Below are 19,149 nucleotides of genomic sequence, written 5' to 3' on the forward strand. Positions count from 1 at the left end.
GTTACCGCTCATTAATGTCGAATTCGTTTTCGCGGTGTAGTGTCCCGGACTACACATTTCAGCTTGAAAAAAAAAACATTTTCAGGGTAGTTGCATTGATATGCGTAATAATAAATAAAGAGCTGTCAGTTTGTGTTCCATCCGTCACGACAGCAACAATAAGAACGCGAATACATAGACAAGGCAATATGAGTACATACATCCCTCTCTACCAAGCAGCTCGATGGAGTGAGCACCGATTCATCGATGCTATTCCCATTCATTCTATGTACGACCATTGAAGTGTTCAGTTCGTAGTTCGCGCGATCAAATTTAAATTTAAAGCTGATAAAGATAGTTTGCTAAGTGTTAATCACGTGTATTCCATCGATCGATCAACCGTATACAGTCCACTCTAAACTAATCCGGCCAGGGAATCGTGAACAACTTTTCAGTGTCACGGGTTTCACGTTTCTAACCCACGTCTTATGGTCCATTGATGTGGAACATAATTTGGTCCTTCGAGCCGGATCATAGCACAGTGAATGAAAAGTGACCCAAAGGATCGGTATCCAGTTCATAAAAGGTTTCCTTCCAAGAAGGAATCATTCCAAGAACACGTGATAAAACAGCAGATCGAAAAGTACAGCCGTCGCGAAGTACAGTCGTCGCGTGCGCGTCGCGAGGAAAAATTGCGAGTCGATACAAGCGAGAACGTGTTCAAGGACGTTTTGCTGCGCGTGTGCTACGTTGCCGTTTTTGTGTGAAAGAGAGTCTCGATACGAACACTGTGTGAGAAAAGACCATCGAACAAAAAGAAGTGAAGTGAGAAGTTTCGAAATGCCGCTAGAACATTCACCAGTAAGAAATATGCTAGAAAATCAAAACCAAGTGGACCAACTGCAAGAAGGTCAGAATGTTCCACTTCTGAGTCGGAGCCGAGACAGTAATACTCCAACCGGACAACATTCAAGGTCCAATTCGTCCGCTTCATTTCACGGATTCAATTGGGAGGAGGGAATGGAGCTGGAGTCGATGCGAAAATTGAAGGGCTTGTTCCGGCAGAGAGGACAGATCGAACAGAAGCTAGTGAGGATTCAGTTGACTTTGCGAACGCAGAGTAGTATGACGTTAGCCCAGTTGCAGTGCGCGGAGAAGAAACTAGTAGTAATCTACAGCGAGTTTAGCCACTTCCATAGTGAAATCATGGCCTTGATTCCTGATGAAGCATCGGATGAGCAAGATGAAATTTACTGTACTTTTGAGGATCGTCATACCGAGTTGTCGAATCACATCCAGGAAAGAATCAATGCTGCTACTCAAATGCAAACCGTGAGTTCATCTGTTTCCCCACAGGTTATTATTCAGCAGCAGCCGTTGAAAGCACCTATTCCTACATTTGACGGTAACTATGCTAATTGGCCAAAATTCAAGGCGATTTTCCAAGACCTGATGGCACAGTCCGAGGACTCAGAGGCATTAAAACTGTACCAGTTAGACAAAGCATTGATTGGATCCACAGCAGGTATATTAGATGCAAAAATAATCAACGAGGGTAATTATAAGCAAGCGTGGAAGGTGCTAACAGACCGTTACGAAAACACACGTGTAATCGTTGGGTCACACATTCAAGGATTGCTTACCCTAAGAAAAATGTCTAAAGCAACATTCGAAGAATTGGATGGCCTGCTAACTGAAGCAACCGGTCATGTTGAAGGCCTACGGTACCAAAAACAACAGTTGACGGGTATCTCCGAGCACATCGTGGTGCATCTTATCGTCAGTGCCTTGGATGATTCGACCCGCATGGCTTGGGAACGTACCCAGCATAGAGGTGTGCTCCCGAAATACGAACAAACAATCTCCTTTCTCAAAACCAGTTGTCAAGTGCTGGAGCAGTGTGAATCGTCGCAAGCTTTCTCCAAACGAACCGCCGTGAAATCAAAGGTTTCACCAGTCAACAACAAAATGCCATCGCTAAAGACTAACGCAGTTACTTCAAGTTCCAGCAAGTCTTCAGGTTCCTGCCACTTTTGTGGAGGTTCACATCTTAACTTCCAATGTGAGGAATTCAAGCAGCTGACAGCAACTCAAAGGGCAGAAAAGGTTCGAGCAAAAGGTTTGTGCTTCAACTGCCTCCGGAAGGGACATCAATCCAAACAGTGCACGTCTAACAACACGTGTCGAAAATGCAGCCGCAAACATCACACCATTCTCCACGATGATGCTGAAAGGATCAGCAGTCAGGATTCAAAGGCCGACATTGCCGCACCAAAGCAACCTGTCGCGAATAATCAACCAACTGTTGTTCAACCTTCTGTTTCGGTGGTGGATAAACCAGTATCCACTACATGCTCAAGCAATCACGTTTCAACATCAAAGACCGTCTTGCTATTGACTGCTGTCGTTCAAGCCATTGATGAACATAACCAGTCCCACCCTTGTCGTCCTACTTGACAGTGGGTCTCAAGTTAACTTCGTCACCGAGAAAATGGCAACCCGCCTCGGTTGTTCTAGAATGCCAGCAAATGTATCAATCACTGGAATCAATGCCCTGAGAAGTCTAGCTCGTGATAAGGTGTTCGTTAAATTCCAATCGAGCTACGGAGACTTTCAAGCCAACATTGAGTGTCTGGTTACAACCAAGGTAACTGGAACTATTCCTAACCGAACGATTGATTTCAGCTCCTGGGAACTTCCTGAAGGCATTCAACTCGCCGATCCACATTTCTTCCAGCCAGAAAAGGTTGACATGTTAATCGGGGGAGAATTGTTCTTTGATCTTCTGAAGCCCGATCAAATAAGTCTTGGTGACAATTTACCACAACTTCGAGACACTCATCTTGGATGGGTGGTAGCTGGAGTAATAAACGAGCCGTACATTTCGAATGCGGCTATTCAACACGTCAACCATGCTTCGATCGATTCCATCGAGGATATGATGCATCAATTTTGGAAGGTGGAGGAAGTACCAAACGCATCTCCATTTTCATCCGAACAACTGTCTTGAGAAGCCCATTTCCTTTCGACATATAAGCGCGATGCAACGGGTAGGTTTGTTGTAAAACTACCGTTTAAAGAAAACCTCAACCGGTTGGATAATTGCCGTTCTTTAGCACTCAAGCGATTCCTTATGTTAGAAAAACGATTGGAGCGTAATCCCGAGCTGAGGCAGCAATACAATGGTTTCATAAGGGAGTATGAAGACCTCGGCCACTGCAGAGAAGTTAAGGAAGCTGAGGATCCAAGTAATATGGATACGTACTATCTGCCGCATCATGCAGTATTACGACCGTCAAGCTTAACCACGAAGTGCCGTGTCGTATTCGATGCTAGTGCCAAAATGGACCCATCAGAACTATCGCTCAATGAGGTTCTTCAAGCAGGACCAGTTGTACAGAATGGAATATTCTCTATTACGCTGCGATTCCGTAAGTACGCTTATGCATTTTCAAGCGATATAGAAAAAATGTACCGGCAAGTGTTCGTTGCGCCGGAAGAACGCCGATTCCTCCGATGCTTTTGGAGGTCCGACCCGTCACATCCATTAAGGGTTCTCGAGCTTAATACCGTTACTTACGGAACAGCTTGTGCGCCATACCAAGCAACAAGATGTTTGGTACAATTTGCCAAAGAAGAAGGTTCCGAGTTTCCCATCGGCTCTCGAATCTTGCCTGAGGACTTTTACGTTGACGATGCGCTTTCTGGCGCTAACACGTTGGAAGAAGCTCTCGAAAGCCAACGTCAATAAAAAGAACTGCTAACCAGAGGTGGTTTCCATATTCACAAATGGTGCTCCAATTCGGCAGAGTTTCTATAGCACATTTCACGAGCCGACCGAGAAAGGAAGGTTCCTTTTTATGAGTACGGAGCAAATGAAGTAATAAAGGTGCTTGGATTGTTGTGGGATCCTGACGGCGACGTCCTCATGATAGCCAATCCGCCGAAATGTTCTTTTCCGGATGATAAGCTAGCCACGAAACGAATGATTTATTCCGAGGTGGCAAAATTGTTCGATCCACTCGGACTGTTTGCGCCAGTAATTGTCATGGCCAAACTGTTGGTACAGCAGCTTTGGAAAATATCAGCTGGATGGGACGATCCCATCGACGAAACCATCCGCGAAAATTGGGCTACTCTGCGCGCATCCCTTCCAGACCTTGGACGCATTCACGTTTCAAGGTGTGTTATGTTCCCGAATGCGATTGCATATGAGTTGCATGGTTTTTCCGATGCATCGAACGTGGCGTACCATGCGCACCATGTGCTACGTTCTACGGTTTATTCGAAATTGCAAACGGCCAAAGTCTAATCGTGTGAAGCAAGTACATCTTTCCATCGAAGAACTACGTCAAGCATCCGAAGCAATCGTCAAGGCGATTCAACAAGCACATCTTGGGGACGAAATTAAGCGAGTGATTTCCAACCAAACATGCAAGCGTCTTGGTAACCTGCGTCCAGTGTATGAAAACGGTTTACTACGAGTTGGAGGGCGATTAGATCGCTCAGTACTGCCGTTTGCTGCAAAACATCAGTTAATACTTCCCGATAAAGATCCTGTAACGAAAAAACTCATTAGAACTTTGCATATGGAGCATCTTCACGTCGGCCAGGCCGGTTTGATCAGCACCATTCGTCAAAGGTACTGGCTTTTAAATGCTAAATCAACTGTGCGACAAGTAACACGATCGTGCGTTACATGTTTCCGAACAAAACCCGTTGAAACCAAACAGCTAATGGGAAATCTCCCTACCTCGAGAATTGTGCCATCACCACCGTTCGCAGTTACTGGCGTCGATTATGCCGGTCCATTCATGGTGAGGCAAGGTTCTTATCGTCCGAAGCTTGTTAAGTCCTACGTCGCAGTTTACGTATGTATGGCGACAAAGGCTGTACATTTAGAGATTGTGTCCGACTTAACAACGGATGCCTTCTTGGCGTCTTTGAAACGGTTCATTAGTCGGAGAGGAATGGTGCAGCAAATTCACTCTGACAATGCGACCAACTTTCATGGAACAAGCAACCAACTGCACGAGTTGTACCGACAGTTTCAGAATCAACAAGAGGTGAAGAAAATCCAGCAGTTTTGTGAAGTACGCGAGATACAGTGGCATTTCATCCCACCGGACGCACCAGAGTTCGGTGGTCTCTGGGAAGCGGCGGTCAAGGCGACGAAAACTCACCTGAAGCGAGTCGTGAGAATGCAAACCTCACTTACGAAGAAATGGCAACCATTCTAGCCGAAATAGAAGCCATTTTAAATTCTCGTCCGTTGTTCAGTTTGTCCAACGATCCTGCCGATCCACAGGTAATAACACCAGCTCATTACCTCATAGGTCGACCGTTGTCTGCACCAGCTGAGCCATCTTTAGAAGACACCAAGGTGAGCCGACTCGGTAGATGGCAACATCTCCAGCTCATGCGTGAGCATTTTTGGCGAGCGTGGTCAAGGGACTACCTTAATTCTCTCCAACCACGTAAGAAGAATACCAGAGCAACGTCGAACGTTCGACCTGGCATGGTCGTTCTTCTCCACGATAAGACGCAACCTCCGCTCAGCTGGAAACTGGGCAGAATCACCGGAGTGTATCCTGGTGACGACGGCTTAGTGCGAGCCATTGACGTATTGTCCAACGGAGCAACATACCGTCGTCCAATCAACAAGGTCTCGATAATTCCAATCGAGGACAACGTCTGCTCTGCCCCGGTCCTTTCTGTTGATACGAAGTTTCAACCCGGAGGGAGAATGTTCCATCCGTCACGACAGCAACAATAAGAACGCGAATACATAGACAAGGCAATATGAGTACATACATCCCTCTCTACCAAGCAGCTCGATGGAGTGAGCACCGATTCATCGATGCTATTCCCATTCATTCTATGTACGACCATTGAAGTGTTCAGTTCGTAGTTCGCGCGATCAAATTTAAATTTAAAGCTAATAAAGGTAGTTTGCTAAGTGTTAATCACGTGTATTCCATCGATCGATCAACCGTATACAGTCCACTCTAAACTAATCCGGCCAGGGAATCGTGAACAACTTTTTAGTGTCACGGGTTTCACGTTTCTAACCCACGTCTTATGGTCCATTGATGTGGAACAGTTTGTTTTGTTTTGGTCATTATCGCCATCGTCTTTTTGTCTCGTTTCTATTTCATATTTCCATCTCGCAAATAAGCTGAAAATAAAATCACCTGACCCTTTACCACGTGCAATGAGAACCAAAACAAACCAGTTTTGATACATATGTGTGAGTATGTTGGTAACACCCAAAAGTACACTCTGCTTTTTTCGGGTGTAGTCCAGGACAAAAAAGTTTTGTCAGAGACAGAAAAAGTGTAGTCCGGTAAGTTAAAAAAAAATTTTTGGAGTAAAAAGTGTACTTCGAGTGTAGCTGCACCGCGTAAACGAATTTGACATGAAAAAGAGCGATAGATCACTCACTCACTTTGAAGAACCAGCACCTTAGATCAGTTCATGAGCGGATTGCCCACATCTAATACCGATGTTGTATAGCGAGAAGAATAATACCATAAAGCGGTAGTGAAGAATAAGAAATGATTTTACAAGTTAAAACCTTTGGTCTCGAGCAACGACAGGAACATTTAAAATAACAAAACAAATGTTTACCTGGTCTTGATCGAATTGTTATTAATAATGGTTTGTAGTGAATAAAAAATCTCATTTTAACTTTTTAACTACAAATTGCAAAGATATAACCAAGGTAAGCGTCTATTACTAAAACAACTTTTAATTTCGTTTATTTTCCGTCGGTCTAATTCCACCACTGCTGTTTTTAATCACCAATGCCCGGTGTTGTAACACGGCAGACAGAATATACAGTATACATTATTTCTCAGTTGCTTTCACTCAACCGTATGATGGCACTATTGGCCCGGTAACACCAGTGGAGGCGACACCAACCAAGGCCCTAATCAACGACCCACTGGCTAACGGACCGCCATGAACGTGTTTAGTCCCTCATGAGATGAAAGGCTCTTAGAGATTATTGGCAAAAGAAAACCTCTCGTTGGCGTTGACGATACCAACTACGCTGGACCGACGCCTCGTGATAAAATATTTAGTACTAGTTCAACGTTCCCGGAAATGCTCGGGATCAAGTTTCATTCATTTCATTGCCGCATTAGCTCAGCTCACTTCAGAAATATTACTTTCACTTCCATCATTATTTTGAATACAACCTCAAATTTTTAAGGACGCGTAGAGCGGAAATAACCATATTGGATTGTATTTTGCATTTTTAAGCTGTTTTACAGAAACTGGAAGTCGCCACTTCAGATCTCAAAATGTCGTCTGGGCTTTCAAAAGTATTGGAATTATTGACCAAATACATCTTTAGCCTTTTTCAGAAAATATGGATTCGCCTTCTTAGAATTCGGAATCGCTATTGGGATTGATTTTTGGTCTCTGGCCACCATCTTGTTTCTGAAAATATTAAGATTGGATGGTATTTGAGAACCTTGGGAAGTTCGCCAGAAACCGGAAATCCGGAACGGAATTAAAAATGGCTGTTGGAGTAGATTGAATTTGAGTGAAAATAAAAACAAATTTGAATTCTATAAAATGTGATGCTATTCACCAAACCACGAAACCATTCGAAACGTTAAATTTTGATGCTTGATTCGCACTAAATCAAAACATGGGGTTTTCTGCAATTAAACATTTGTAGATGTTCAAAGAACATGTTATTTCCTACACCAAATATGAAAATTCATCTCAGTTGAATCTTGCAAAATTAGCCTAACATAACTGAACAGCAACTATGTGCATGTGATGTGTCGTGCTGCGAACGAATGGCTAAAAAATAAACGAACGAATCATCAATGACCGGATTCTACTCGGTTAAACTACCTACTATACTGCCGTTCCAAGCATAACTGTCCCAGCGTCCATAAGGTTTCCATAGAACATGGGACAGATATGCTTTGAACGGCAGTATAGTTCCGGACTACTTCGTGATTAGGGCGAAACTAGATAGGAAAACAAGGCAACGATTCACCCGTATCACGAAGTAGTCCGAATATGACCGAATTTTGAAAGGCGGAAACTGTACTCCATGCCAAAAGGATGCGGCGGCCTCGTGCAAACAAACAACTCATCTAATGATATTTTTTATTAAAATCTAGGAGCTATCCCTTAGTTAAATCTGGACGAGCAGTATAATGATGATGATGATGATGATGATGATGATGATGATGATGATGATGATGATGATGATGATGATGATGATGATGATGATGATGATGATGATGATGGTCCCACCTCATACCCCTACATCGGTTTGAGCTGTTCGATTTATCTATGAAAGATATTATTTAGAGACATACAATGTAACCAGTAGGCAAACAAACTACGGTCCGGTTATTAATACAGACATAGTAACCCTGCAAAAGAATACCAATAATTTGAAAAAAAAAAACGATTTTCCAATAACATCATTGATCCAAGGCTCATCCAAAACATTTCCAACCCGAAAATTATCTGGATTTGGTTAGGAATCGAACCTAACATTTAGGAGCTTTAACTAATCAGAATTGGTTCTGGATAACGATCCAGAACTACAAGAGAGATCCTATGATACTATAGATCTCGATAACGAGCTTTACAGTCCACAGGCAAACCCAAGCCTTTTCAGTTTTTTCTCACAACCCTTTGTTCTAAATCGTGAAAACAGATAAATATTAAAAATCTTGATAAAGATATACCTATATACTATTACAAACCAAAAAGCAACTTATCAACCCGATATGCCTTTTGTTTCAATTTCAGGGGTTTAACCCTGATGTACTCAGTATCCAGATTGTCTATGTCAGTCTACGCGCGCATGGCTCAAACATATGTAGTCAACTCATTTTTTTTTAACTCTAATATTCAATATTATTAGCTATATTCAAACAAAAATCCATTATCATCAATGAACATAATAACTTATTGTACCAGATAAATTAAAAAAAAAACTTAAATATTACAATCTTCTTCATTAATTTACAAAAACTTCGTTGAAATCTATCTACAAAACAGATTTTATGTGTGAAATACAAAGCCTTTTAAACTCCGCCATTGTTGCTGCACGTTTCACTTGTCTGGGCTTCGAATTGAAAGAGTTAATTCCTTTGTACAACAGAGAGTTCTGTGATCTACTAAATAAAAAGTGTGGTGTTCTAGCGTCCTCCGCGTTTCTAGTGTTGTACCTATGAAAATCACTTCCCCTATCAATTCGATCACACAAATATCGAGGCAGCATATTATTAAAAATTTTATAAAGAAACACCATTGTCAAAAACTATACTCGTTGCTTCACAGAAAGCTATTGCAACGCGTCCAGCATGAAACTTGAGGAAGTGTATCTATTACATCTTAATATTAATCGCATTACTTTATTTTGTAACCGCTGTAATCTCAATGTGTATTATTTGCAAGGAATAAGATGGATGAGCAAAAGTCTATATGTGGTGAAAGGATTGACTTATACAACAAAATTTTACTATTAACAGTCAATTTATTTTTTAAACGACACAGAATACCGACTTGAAAGTTAACTTGTCATCAATGATTACTCCAAGATATTTCAACTCATTCACGCAATCAATCGTCTCACCATTAATTGCAATATTTACGTCTGGTCTGGAGTTGGCCGAAGAAATAATCAAAAATTTTGTTTTGCTAATGTTTAGTTTAAGTTTTTTTAAATTTAATTAATTCGTCAGATAATGTAAATCTTGGTTTACAGAACAGTGTCGTCGGCAAATAAATTTTCATCGCAAAACCGTAAAACTCGCTTCATGTCATTAATATAAATTATAAACAAAATGGGCCCTAAAACACTTTCTTGCGGTACACCCAGTGTATGAGCAATGGAAACTGATTCAGAATCATAAAAACGAGTCTTCTGAGTTCTAGCACACAAATAGCTTTCAAACCATTTGTATGCTGTCCCTACGATACCAAAGCGCTTCAATGTTTGTAACAATAAGAGCCTAGAAGTTGTTTCAAAAGCGCGTTTCAGATCCAGAAACACCGCAAAAATAGTTTCTTTAGCCTCGATTTTCTCTTTCCATTTTGCTAACACCAAATTCAATGCAGACTCACAAGAGTGTCCCTCTCGCAGTAACGAGTGAGGACATCATACATCTAGCCAATAGCCGAATTGCCACATGTCATGTATGTGATTCGGCCATTTGTGATTGGGCCATTCGCGAATAGTCTAATGTGTCCAGGACAACCGTTCTGATAGTTATCTCTAACAACCTGGTTATAGTTTTTCTGTATTTCGCCGAAAATCATTATTATTCGATAGCGATGAGTCACTTGAAATTAAAGATATCCACGAATGCTTACAAACCATATTTATCGAGCTTACTGAATATTCGACAAAAAAGATTTATACATATATTCTGTGTGAGGCTATACTCACAAATCGATCTTTGGTGTTCTATGATGCATAACATTCTTTGCTTCATTATATTATAGAACATTGTGTTTCGATTGTTTAAACGTCATTGCAAAATGCAGAAATTACATCATGCAGAAATTGCAGTAAAACATCTTGAAATCAGTCGTTTGGCAGAACATGGTTTGGCAGAAAGAAATTTGACGGAAAGGATGCAAGATATAAATTGTAATATACATAGGTGCAAATTCCTGACGCATCACACAGCCATTTTTAAGACATATCAACATACTGATTCAAACGTGATATTTTACATTATGAACAAGATCCAAACAGCTCTGCAAAACAAATCCTGTCTTATTCCTTTCGGTCAAAAATTCTTTCTGTCAAAAGTCTGCCAAACGACTACATATTCAGCTGCATTTATGAAAGATGCAGTTTGAGATTGATTGTTCCTTATTATTGTTATAAGAACTTTAGTATGCTAATCACTGTTTTAAAATGAGCTTAGTTTGGTTACGGTTGTAATACAAGAAGGTAAACCATATTGACACTGGTTAGATGATCAGTGAGCACTATAAACAAAAGTCCTGAACATCAAATTTATCATTTATACCTAATATTTACTCGCACGTCTTTTGTTCAGTAATGTTTAGTGAAGCGTCATATGAATCTGATATATCTTACCCATTTTAGAGGGAGATTTGTTGTAGGGTGGCACGTGTTGTGTTGCGTCAGACGAATCAGCTTTTCTTTCCGTGGCCGCTTTGCGGGCAATATTGTTGATTGATTGCTGGTATTCTGATATACCATTAACCGAAGCATGAGTACTGCTGTTGCTAACATTGACGCTAGCGCAGTTATTGATATTTTCGGTGTTTAACATTTTTATAATTTGCGAATCATTTTTGAAGATTAAATCTTTATTTTGCAGCTCAAAACGCTTCTCGTTGATAGCTTTTTTCACAAGCTTACTGGGCGATAATTTATCCGGCATTCCTTCCTCTCCAATAGAAATCATGAAGAGATTGTACTTATCTTTGCTTATTTGTTGATTTTGTTTCAACGAAGAAAAACAGCGACTTAAAATTGTACTCTTGTTTGAAACGGAGTCTCTTTTATCGATATGTTTTGTATGTGTTCGTTTTATTTCCAAATCAGAAGTTGTGCTTTGCAATTTGAATATCTTTTTGTTTATCCTAGGGGAGTTTGATGGTGCTGTCACTAAACTAACGTTATTACTATTGATTTCTCTGCTGCTGTGAGTTAAAAAATTCTGCAATCGATGACAAGTTTCATCGTCTGCTTCAGTGTTTTGTTTAGCATCTTTGAATAGTTCACTTTTACCCGGAGAAGCATGCGGTTTTTGTTCTTTGAATTTAGCACTGAAAATATCGATATTTTTTTTAGCTTCAGCGGCAAACCCCCAAGACTCATTTGTGTTTGTTACATTAGCCCCAAAAGCTATCGCTAGTTTATTACACTCATTTACTCTTGAATTCCCGTATAGTGAAACGGACCCAAATTGTGATTTGCTGCTTTTTGTATTAACAGTCCGATGTTCATTATCACAGTTTTTATAAATATTTTTTTTCGCTCCTGGATCAATTTCTTGGTCATCCGATGAGCAATCACTTTCATTAGAATCATTGCTGTCCGAACTGGTACTACAGCTATCGCTTGTACTATTATTATCATCTTCATTATAGCTACTCGATGATTCTGAGGACGTCGTTGAAAGTTGAACATCGCGACAGCTCACATTGCAGTTCGAATCGTGCCCAGACTCTGGAGAACAATCTATTTGTTTTTTTAACCTGACTTCTCCAAGAGCAGTTCCAAGCATGTTACAAAAATCGCCAACAGCTTTTTTTGCTGTTTGAGATTTTTCATTTATTGGTTTCAATTTATTTTTTGGTCGTGTATTCATGAAACCGGAACAACGAGATACATCGTCCGGCATGCAAGCTGAAGTTTCTAACATTTGTTGTTTATTAGTTGACAGATGAAAATCCATCTGTTCGCGATAGAACAAAGGTGTGGTATAATTCAAAAACAAGTTTTTGCCATTCACACCACTTTTAGACATCATTGTCACCATCATCGTGTTTGGTACAAGAGTAGATGAAAAATTATTGAAAAGTTTACCGGGAAAATCCTCGTTCCAGTCAGAAGGCTCAGGAGAAGATAGATGTAGTTGCTGTTTTATACGACGTACAGTGCCAGACGGTGTTGAACTTGTCGTTGACGTTTTTACCAAACCAGTAGAAGGTCCTGGTACAGGAGATGTCACGTTTTTCCGATCTGTTTTAATGTCTAGCAATGTTTCATGGTTCAAAATTGACGCACATCTGAAAAGACACATGAAAAACTAGTTAGTTCGACTGTGGGAATAAATGCCAAGTAACAAATGACATAAATATAAGCAGTAACTGAAGGTTAGGGCGGCATTGAAAAACGACTTTTCGAATATTGCTTAGAAGGAGTGCTCAAAACAGGGTGGCCACTCAAAACCCGAAACTAAGTTCCCGGTTTTCCCGGTTCGTTCAAATATTTTTCCCAATTTATTGTACTTCTGAACTCTGTAGTAAAGTTAATAAATACCCAGCCTCTAACGGAGCCTGTGGAGCACCAGGGCACCATTCACAGTAATTAGCCCTTACTGCATCACGCGGGTCACTGATGCAGCGGACTCTTCTTTACCCAGCGACTTGTGGGAATTTTATGGATCACTTCAATTCACAAAATTCGGCCACCGGCAGCCTTTCTTTGCCGGTACCCATGGACTTATCGGAGCGTAGTCCAATAAAAACAAACGCACCGGGCAGAACGAAGGAGATGGAGCATGAGGATAATTTCAACCTCGATAGCGAATCGCTGGACGGAAGACCCTCTGCTTCATCCTTAATCCTACGTTCTCCACAAGGGAATGACGAAAGTCAAATGGACTTAGTTCCCGGTCCAGAGACAAGGCCCGATGACGAAGGGAAACCCGAATCATCGGCACCCCGTGTCAAGCGACTTTCAAATGCGCAAAGGCGGTGACTGAGCAAAATCTTCGCTCCGGTCTCTCGAACGAAGAAGCCAGGAAGCTGGCCATCCTTCCGACAGAGCAGCTTGCTCAAACAAACCAAGTCGCTGTCAAGCGTCAGCGGTCGGACGACTTGGTGTCCCCAAACACCAGTACTAAGTGTCAACAGCCTAAAAAACTGCGGAACGGCACTGGTTTGGGGTCATCGGGTCCGAAGCCGCTCTCGACGGCCACTTTTAGGGACATCGCGGGAGCTATAAGCCTTGCGGTTGTTTCTGCTACCCACCCCAGCTCCCTACTCACAACGGACCAGCTTCAGACGGTCCGGACCTCCATCCTCGATCACATTGCTGACCATGAAAATCCAACGGAGTCAAAAACCGCCACAGTGTGCGCGACGACCTTCTGTTGCCAATTGACTGCTGCAGCCGAAGCCGAACAGTGAGGAAGAGCAACTTCCATCAACCAGCCAAACCGCTGTTGGCAGCCGTCAGCCAATACCCGGATCATCTTCCGATCCGGACAAAAACGGCAACATCACTGCAAAGTGAGCAGCCTTCGCTGCGTGCAAGCGAATCTCCATCACGCAAAAGGCGCCTCGGGTGTTCATTGCAGAAGATTCGCCAAAGAGCAGCTAGCGGCCGCATTTATCCAGGAGCCGTGGATCAACAAATCCAAAGTTCTCGGACTTAACGCTCCTAACGGTAGGTTAATCTACTGCGACATGCAGTCCAAACCAAGGACTGCAATTCTACTAAATAGAGAAGTAAATTTTTTACCTATTACAGAATTTATCCAACGCGATGTCGTTGCCATCACGGTTAAAGTACCGACAACCAGAGGAAAGCAGGAGATGGTTGTCGCGTCGGCCTACTTCCCGGGCGACCAAGGTGATATACCGGCATCCGAAGTTGCTGCGCTCGTGCGGTACTGCAAGGCCATCAACAAGCAACAAGCAACAGCAACAAGAAATCCTAAGAATACAGCTTGGGAATCCTTTAAGGAACACCTGATCGATTCACGAACTTTCAGTTACAGCAACATTCGAAATTCAGTTGACCTGAATTCGGCAGCGAATGATCTACAAAACAGAATCATGGATGCTTTTAATGCAAACTGTCCACTAACACAGCGGTCAGTATGCCGTGACGTACCCTGGTGGAATGATCAACTCAGTGACCTTCGTCGGGAAACTAGGCGGTTGTTCAACAGGGCAAAAGTCACATTTAACTGGGATGGCTACAGAGCGTCCCTCACTAAGTACAACGCCGAGCTACGCAGGGCTAAACGGAAATCCAGAGTTAGTTTTTGTGAAAGAATCCAAACTCTGCCGGAAGCTACGCGGCTCCAAAAGCCGATGTCCAAAGACCATACTAAAGGTTTAGGACAAGTAAGGAAAGAGGATGGATGCCTCACTGTCACTACCAAGGAAACGTTGGAGGTTCTCATGAACACCCACTTTCCCGGATCGATAGAGACCGAAGAACTGAATAGTGATGGGTCGCGACGGGACAATTCGAGACATATGGCGTCTCGGGAGTCCATCCTGGTGGCTCGCCGACTGTTCACGGAAGCTTCAATAGGTTGGGCTCTAAGCTCACTCGACCCTATGAAGTCTCCAGGTTCAGACGGCATACTACCCATCTTTCTACAAAAAATCGGCCGCAGCTATCACGTCCGAACTAATAAAAGGCTTCAGAGCCAGCTTTATTCTGGGCCATATTCCGGATAACTGGCTGAAGGTAGAGGTAGTGTTTATCCTCAAAGTTGGAAGAAAGGATAAAACCCTACCTAAGACTTTCAGACCCATAAGTCTGACTTCATCACTCCTCAAGTTGATGGAGAAAATATTGGATAAATATATCCGTGATGAGTTTTTTAGACTCCCCGCTAAACAGGAACCAAAAAAACAGTCCTAATTCCATTCAGTAGACGAAGGAAGATCTCCATCACTCATCCTACACTGAATGGAGTCAGACTGGGCTTCAGTAATGAAGTCAAATACCTCGGAATTATTCTGGATGAGAAACTGAACTGGCCTGCACAACTGGATCATACCGCTAAGAATGCGATCTCGGCGATCTGGGCTTGCAGAACTCTGTTCGGTAAGACCTGGGGACTGAAACCAGACTTGGTACTCTGGTCTTACAAGACCATTGCCCGACCAAGAATCACCTATGCTGCCCTTGTGTGGTGGCCTAAGGTGAACGAGAAGACTGCGCAAGCAAAACTCAAAAAAGTTCAAAGACTTGCATGTCTTTTGGTTTCCAACGCTATGCGAACAACTCCAACTGCAGCCATGGAAGCAATGCTCTGCCTACTGCCTCTACATCTTCATGTGAAAAGGAAGCAGAGCTTGGAGAATAACTATACTCGAAGGGGACCAAATCGGCCACCTTCGCATACTTAGGGAGTTCAAACTAACTCCGCTATTAACTACCTTCTCCGACTGAATGGACGTTAGGACCAACATGGATATTCCGTATAGAGTGATGGAAGCAAACCGCTCTATGTAGAACAATGGAGGGCCTAATCTTCCACCTGGAATCGTCAGTTTTTATACGGATGGCTCGAAAATAGGATCCCTATACAGACCCGCTATCAGGGAAACATTTTCCCTGGGTAAATGGCCCACCGTTTTCAAGCAGAGGCCATATATATCTGCGCAAAAATATGCAGACATGCGAAAATCGGTATATTCTCGGACAGTCAAACAGCACTACTAGCACTTAAGTCCGTCAAATGCGCTTCCAAACTTGTTTGGGAATGCATTGAAACTCTACGGGAACTCTCCCGGCAGAACTCAGTTTTTCTGTTTTGGGTGCCCGGATATTGCGGAGTCGAGGGTAATGAACACGCTGACAACCTAGTAAGACAGGGATCAGCTCAGCGGTTTATTGGCCCCGAGCCGTTTCTGAGTACGTCCAATTCCGCTATCAAAAGCGAACTACTAACTACGAACTACTAACTTGGGACAGGCTAGAAATAGCATCCCAATGGCAACAGGTACAGGGTTGTAGACAAGCTAAAAAGTTAATCTATCCGAACCCCGGAACCGCCAGAAAGTTACTTAGTCTAAATCGTAATGAACTACGGATAATCATGGGACTCCTTACCGGACACTGTCCCGCTTTTTATCATTTAAAGAAAATCGGTGTAGTGTTGAACGACACCTGCCGATTCTGCAAATCTGAACCAGAGAGTTCAGGGCATTTGCTTTGCTCTTGCTTCCTCTAGGTACAACTTCTTAGGGCATTATCTTTTCACTCCATACCAAGTATGGAGCTCTAATCCCAAGCAGGACATTAGTACAACTATGTTGTACCTAATTGGGGTACAGGTTGACAACAAAACAGTTCTATTCCATCAATGAGTACTGATATGTACTTATATAACAGTATTGTACGGTAGTGTTTAACAGTCAACAGAATCCATCTTCTAGATGACAGTAAATCGACAGCCAATTGTACCAACTGTTAAAGGCTAGTAGTCTTCCGGTTCTGTACCTATATAAGGCCTAGCAGTGCCACACTCTTTCTTTATTCTTCCTACACTCACCATTGTGATAAGCAGATTTTTAATAAAGTTTTATTATAAGTCGTCGTCTTTCCTTCCGATCCTCCATGGCAAAGTTTGGCGACGAGGATAACGGAAAACGCGTGTGAAGTGCAGATAAAATAGATTTGAAAGTCCAATCAGTATAAGTCGTGAGCATTGTTAGGAAGTCGAACCTAACCTCACTTTTGAGTCAAGAAATAGTCTCGAGCACGTGTTTGTTACGCGCGTTGTTATAAGTCATGGCAACGGGAGGAACAGTAAAGCAGGAAGGTCAATCAGAAGTCAGGATGTTGGGACCAATGCTAGGTCATATGGAGCAGTTTGTGATTGGTGACAAATTCGAGGAGTATGTTAACCGATTGGAACAATTCTTTCTTGTCAACGATGTTCCAGCTCACAAGAAAGTTGCGATGTTAGTGACGATGGCGGGGCCAAGTCTCTATTCCATCGCATCGCGAATCTGCTCACCCGACGATCCATGCACCAAGCCATACAAAGATCTGATAGAGCTGCTAAAGGAGCACTTGGTTGACGAGGAGTCAACGTGGTTGCTGAGCGTTACAAGTTCCGGAAGGTTGAGCAGTCGTCGAGTCAAACGATTTCGGAATTCATCATTCAGCTCAAGGCTCAGTCGCATTCCTGCGATTTCAAAACATTCCTGCCGGAGGCATTGCGGGATCAGTTCGTGGCCGGAGTTCAAAATTCAAACCTCCGGACGAAACTCCTCGGTGAAGCAGATTTGACTTTCGAAAAAGCTTGCAGCATTGCACGCAATTCGGAAGCAGCGGAGCAGGAGTCAAGAGCCATGCAGGGCTCATCGAAACTCGCGGCTCTACATCGGAAGTCGCGGAAATCGTCCAAGCCGCAGGAAAACCAATTCAAGTCAGTCGCAAAAGATAACAAAGCAAACAACTCAAGTAAGTCGTTCCGAAAGTCGGTGGATCAAGTCAAGCAGTGCTTTAGATGTGGGAGGAATCACAACCCAGAAACGTGTCCAGCTAAGCAGTGGACTTGCTTTGCATGTGGAAAGGCCGGCCACGTGTCTACCATGTGTCGTTCGTCGAAGGAAAAGAGCAGCGGCAATCAAGGTCGAGTTGCCGAAATGTCTGAAGCAGTAGAAAGTTGGCGATTAAATCTGCTGTCACCTGAACATGATGGTGCAGTGGAACATAGCGTAGGGGCAGGCTCAACGGAAGCAGCTCTGGCATCTGTTGGAGAGATTTCGCCTAGTAAAATCGGACAAATCGATGTTCCAGCCACAATGCAACTGGTGATCAAAGGAGTGCCTGTCACGTTCGAAATCGATACGGGTGCATGTGATTCTGTTATATCGTCAGTTGAGTATCATGAAAAGCTCTCTCATGTTAAGCTGAACCCCACTCACAAAAGTTTTCAATCGGTTTCAGGTCAAAGCATCCGTCTGCAGGGTGAATTGGTGGTCAAAGTCACGACGAAAGGAGGCGGAAAAGTTTCACTTTCGCTCTTCGTCATACAGCCAGAGAAGGATAGAAGAATCACTCCTTTGCTCGGTAGATCCAGTCTAGACGTTCTCGTTCCAGGGTGGAGGGAAATGGTGAGTCTGAACCTTTCTTCCATCAGTGCAATTCAATCCAGTCTATTGTCTAATGTGAAACAGAAGTTTCCTCCGTTGCTGTCTGGAGATTGTTCCCAGGCAATTGAAGGTTTTACGGCTGACATTGTTCTGAAACCAGAGGCAGTGCCCATTTTCCACAAACCTTATACAGTCCCCTTTCGTTTTCGTGAAAATGTCGATCACGAGCTTGATCGAATGGTAGAAAATGGAATTCTAGTTCCTGTTCGCACATCCGCATGGGCAAGCCCCATTGTAGTCACCCCGAAAAAAGACGGGTCAGCCCGAATTTGTTTAGATGGGAAAGCTACATTGAATCGCTTTATTTCTACCGAACACTACCCTTTACCGTTAGTGGACGATATTTTGGCCAGTATGGCCAATTTTAAAGTATTTTGCAAGATTGATCTCACCGGAGCGTATCTGCAGGTGAAGTTATCGGAAGCCTCCCAACAGCTCTGCACTGTAAATACCCACAGAGGATTATTTAAGTACACTCGCATGCCTTTCGGCATAAGCTGTGCGCCATCTTTGTTTCAGTCCATTTATATATATATATATATATATATATATATATAT

General features: G+C 42.8%; 1 protein-coding gene across 1 annotated transcript in view; it reads right to left on the bottom strand.

The window, feature by feature from the left end:
* Positions 1 to 12,628, bottom strand: part of LOC129731415 (uncharacterized) — a 38,699-nt gene extending 26,071 nt beyond the window's left edge. The window contains exon 1 of the mRNA XM_055691394.1: positions 11,078 to 12,628. Within this exon, the coding sequence (XP_055547369.1) occupies positions 11,078 to 12,494 (1,417 nt within the window). The 5' untranslated portion in view covers positions 12,495 to 12,628. The remainder of the gene's footprint in view (positions 1 to 11,077) is intronic.
* Between the last annotated feature and the right edge of the window lie 6,521 nt (positions 12,629 to 19,149).

This window comes from Wyeomyia smithii, chromosome 3 (genome assembly GCF_029784165.1).
Source record: "Wyeomyia smithii strain HCP4-BCI-WySm-NY-G18 chromosome 3, ASM2978416v1, whole genome shotgun sequence".
Taxonomy (NCBI): domain Eukaryota; kingdom Metazoa; phylum Arthropoda; class Insecta; order Diptera; family Culicidae; genus Wyeomyia; species Wyeomyia smithii.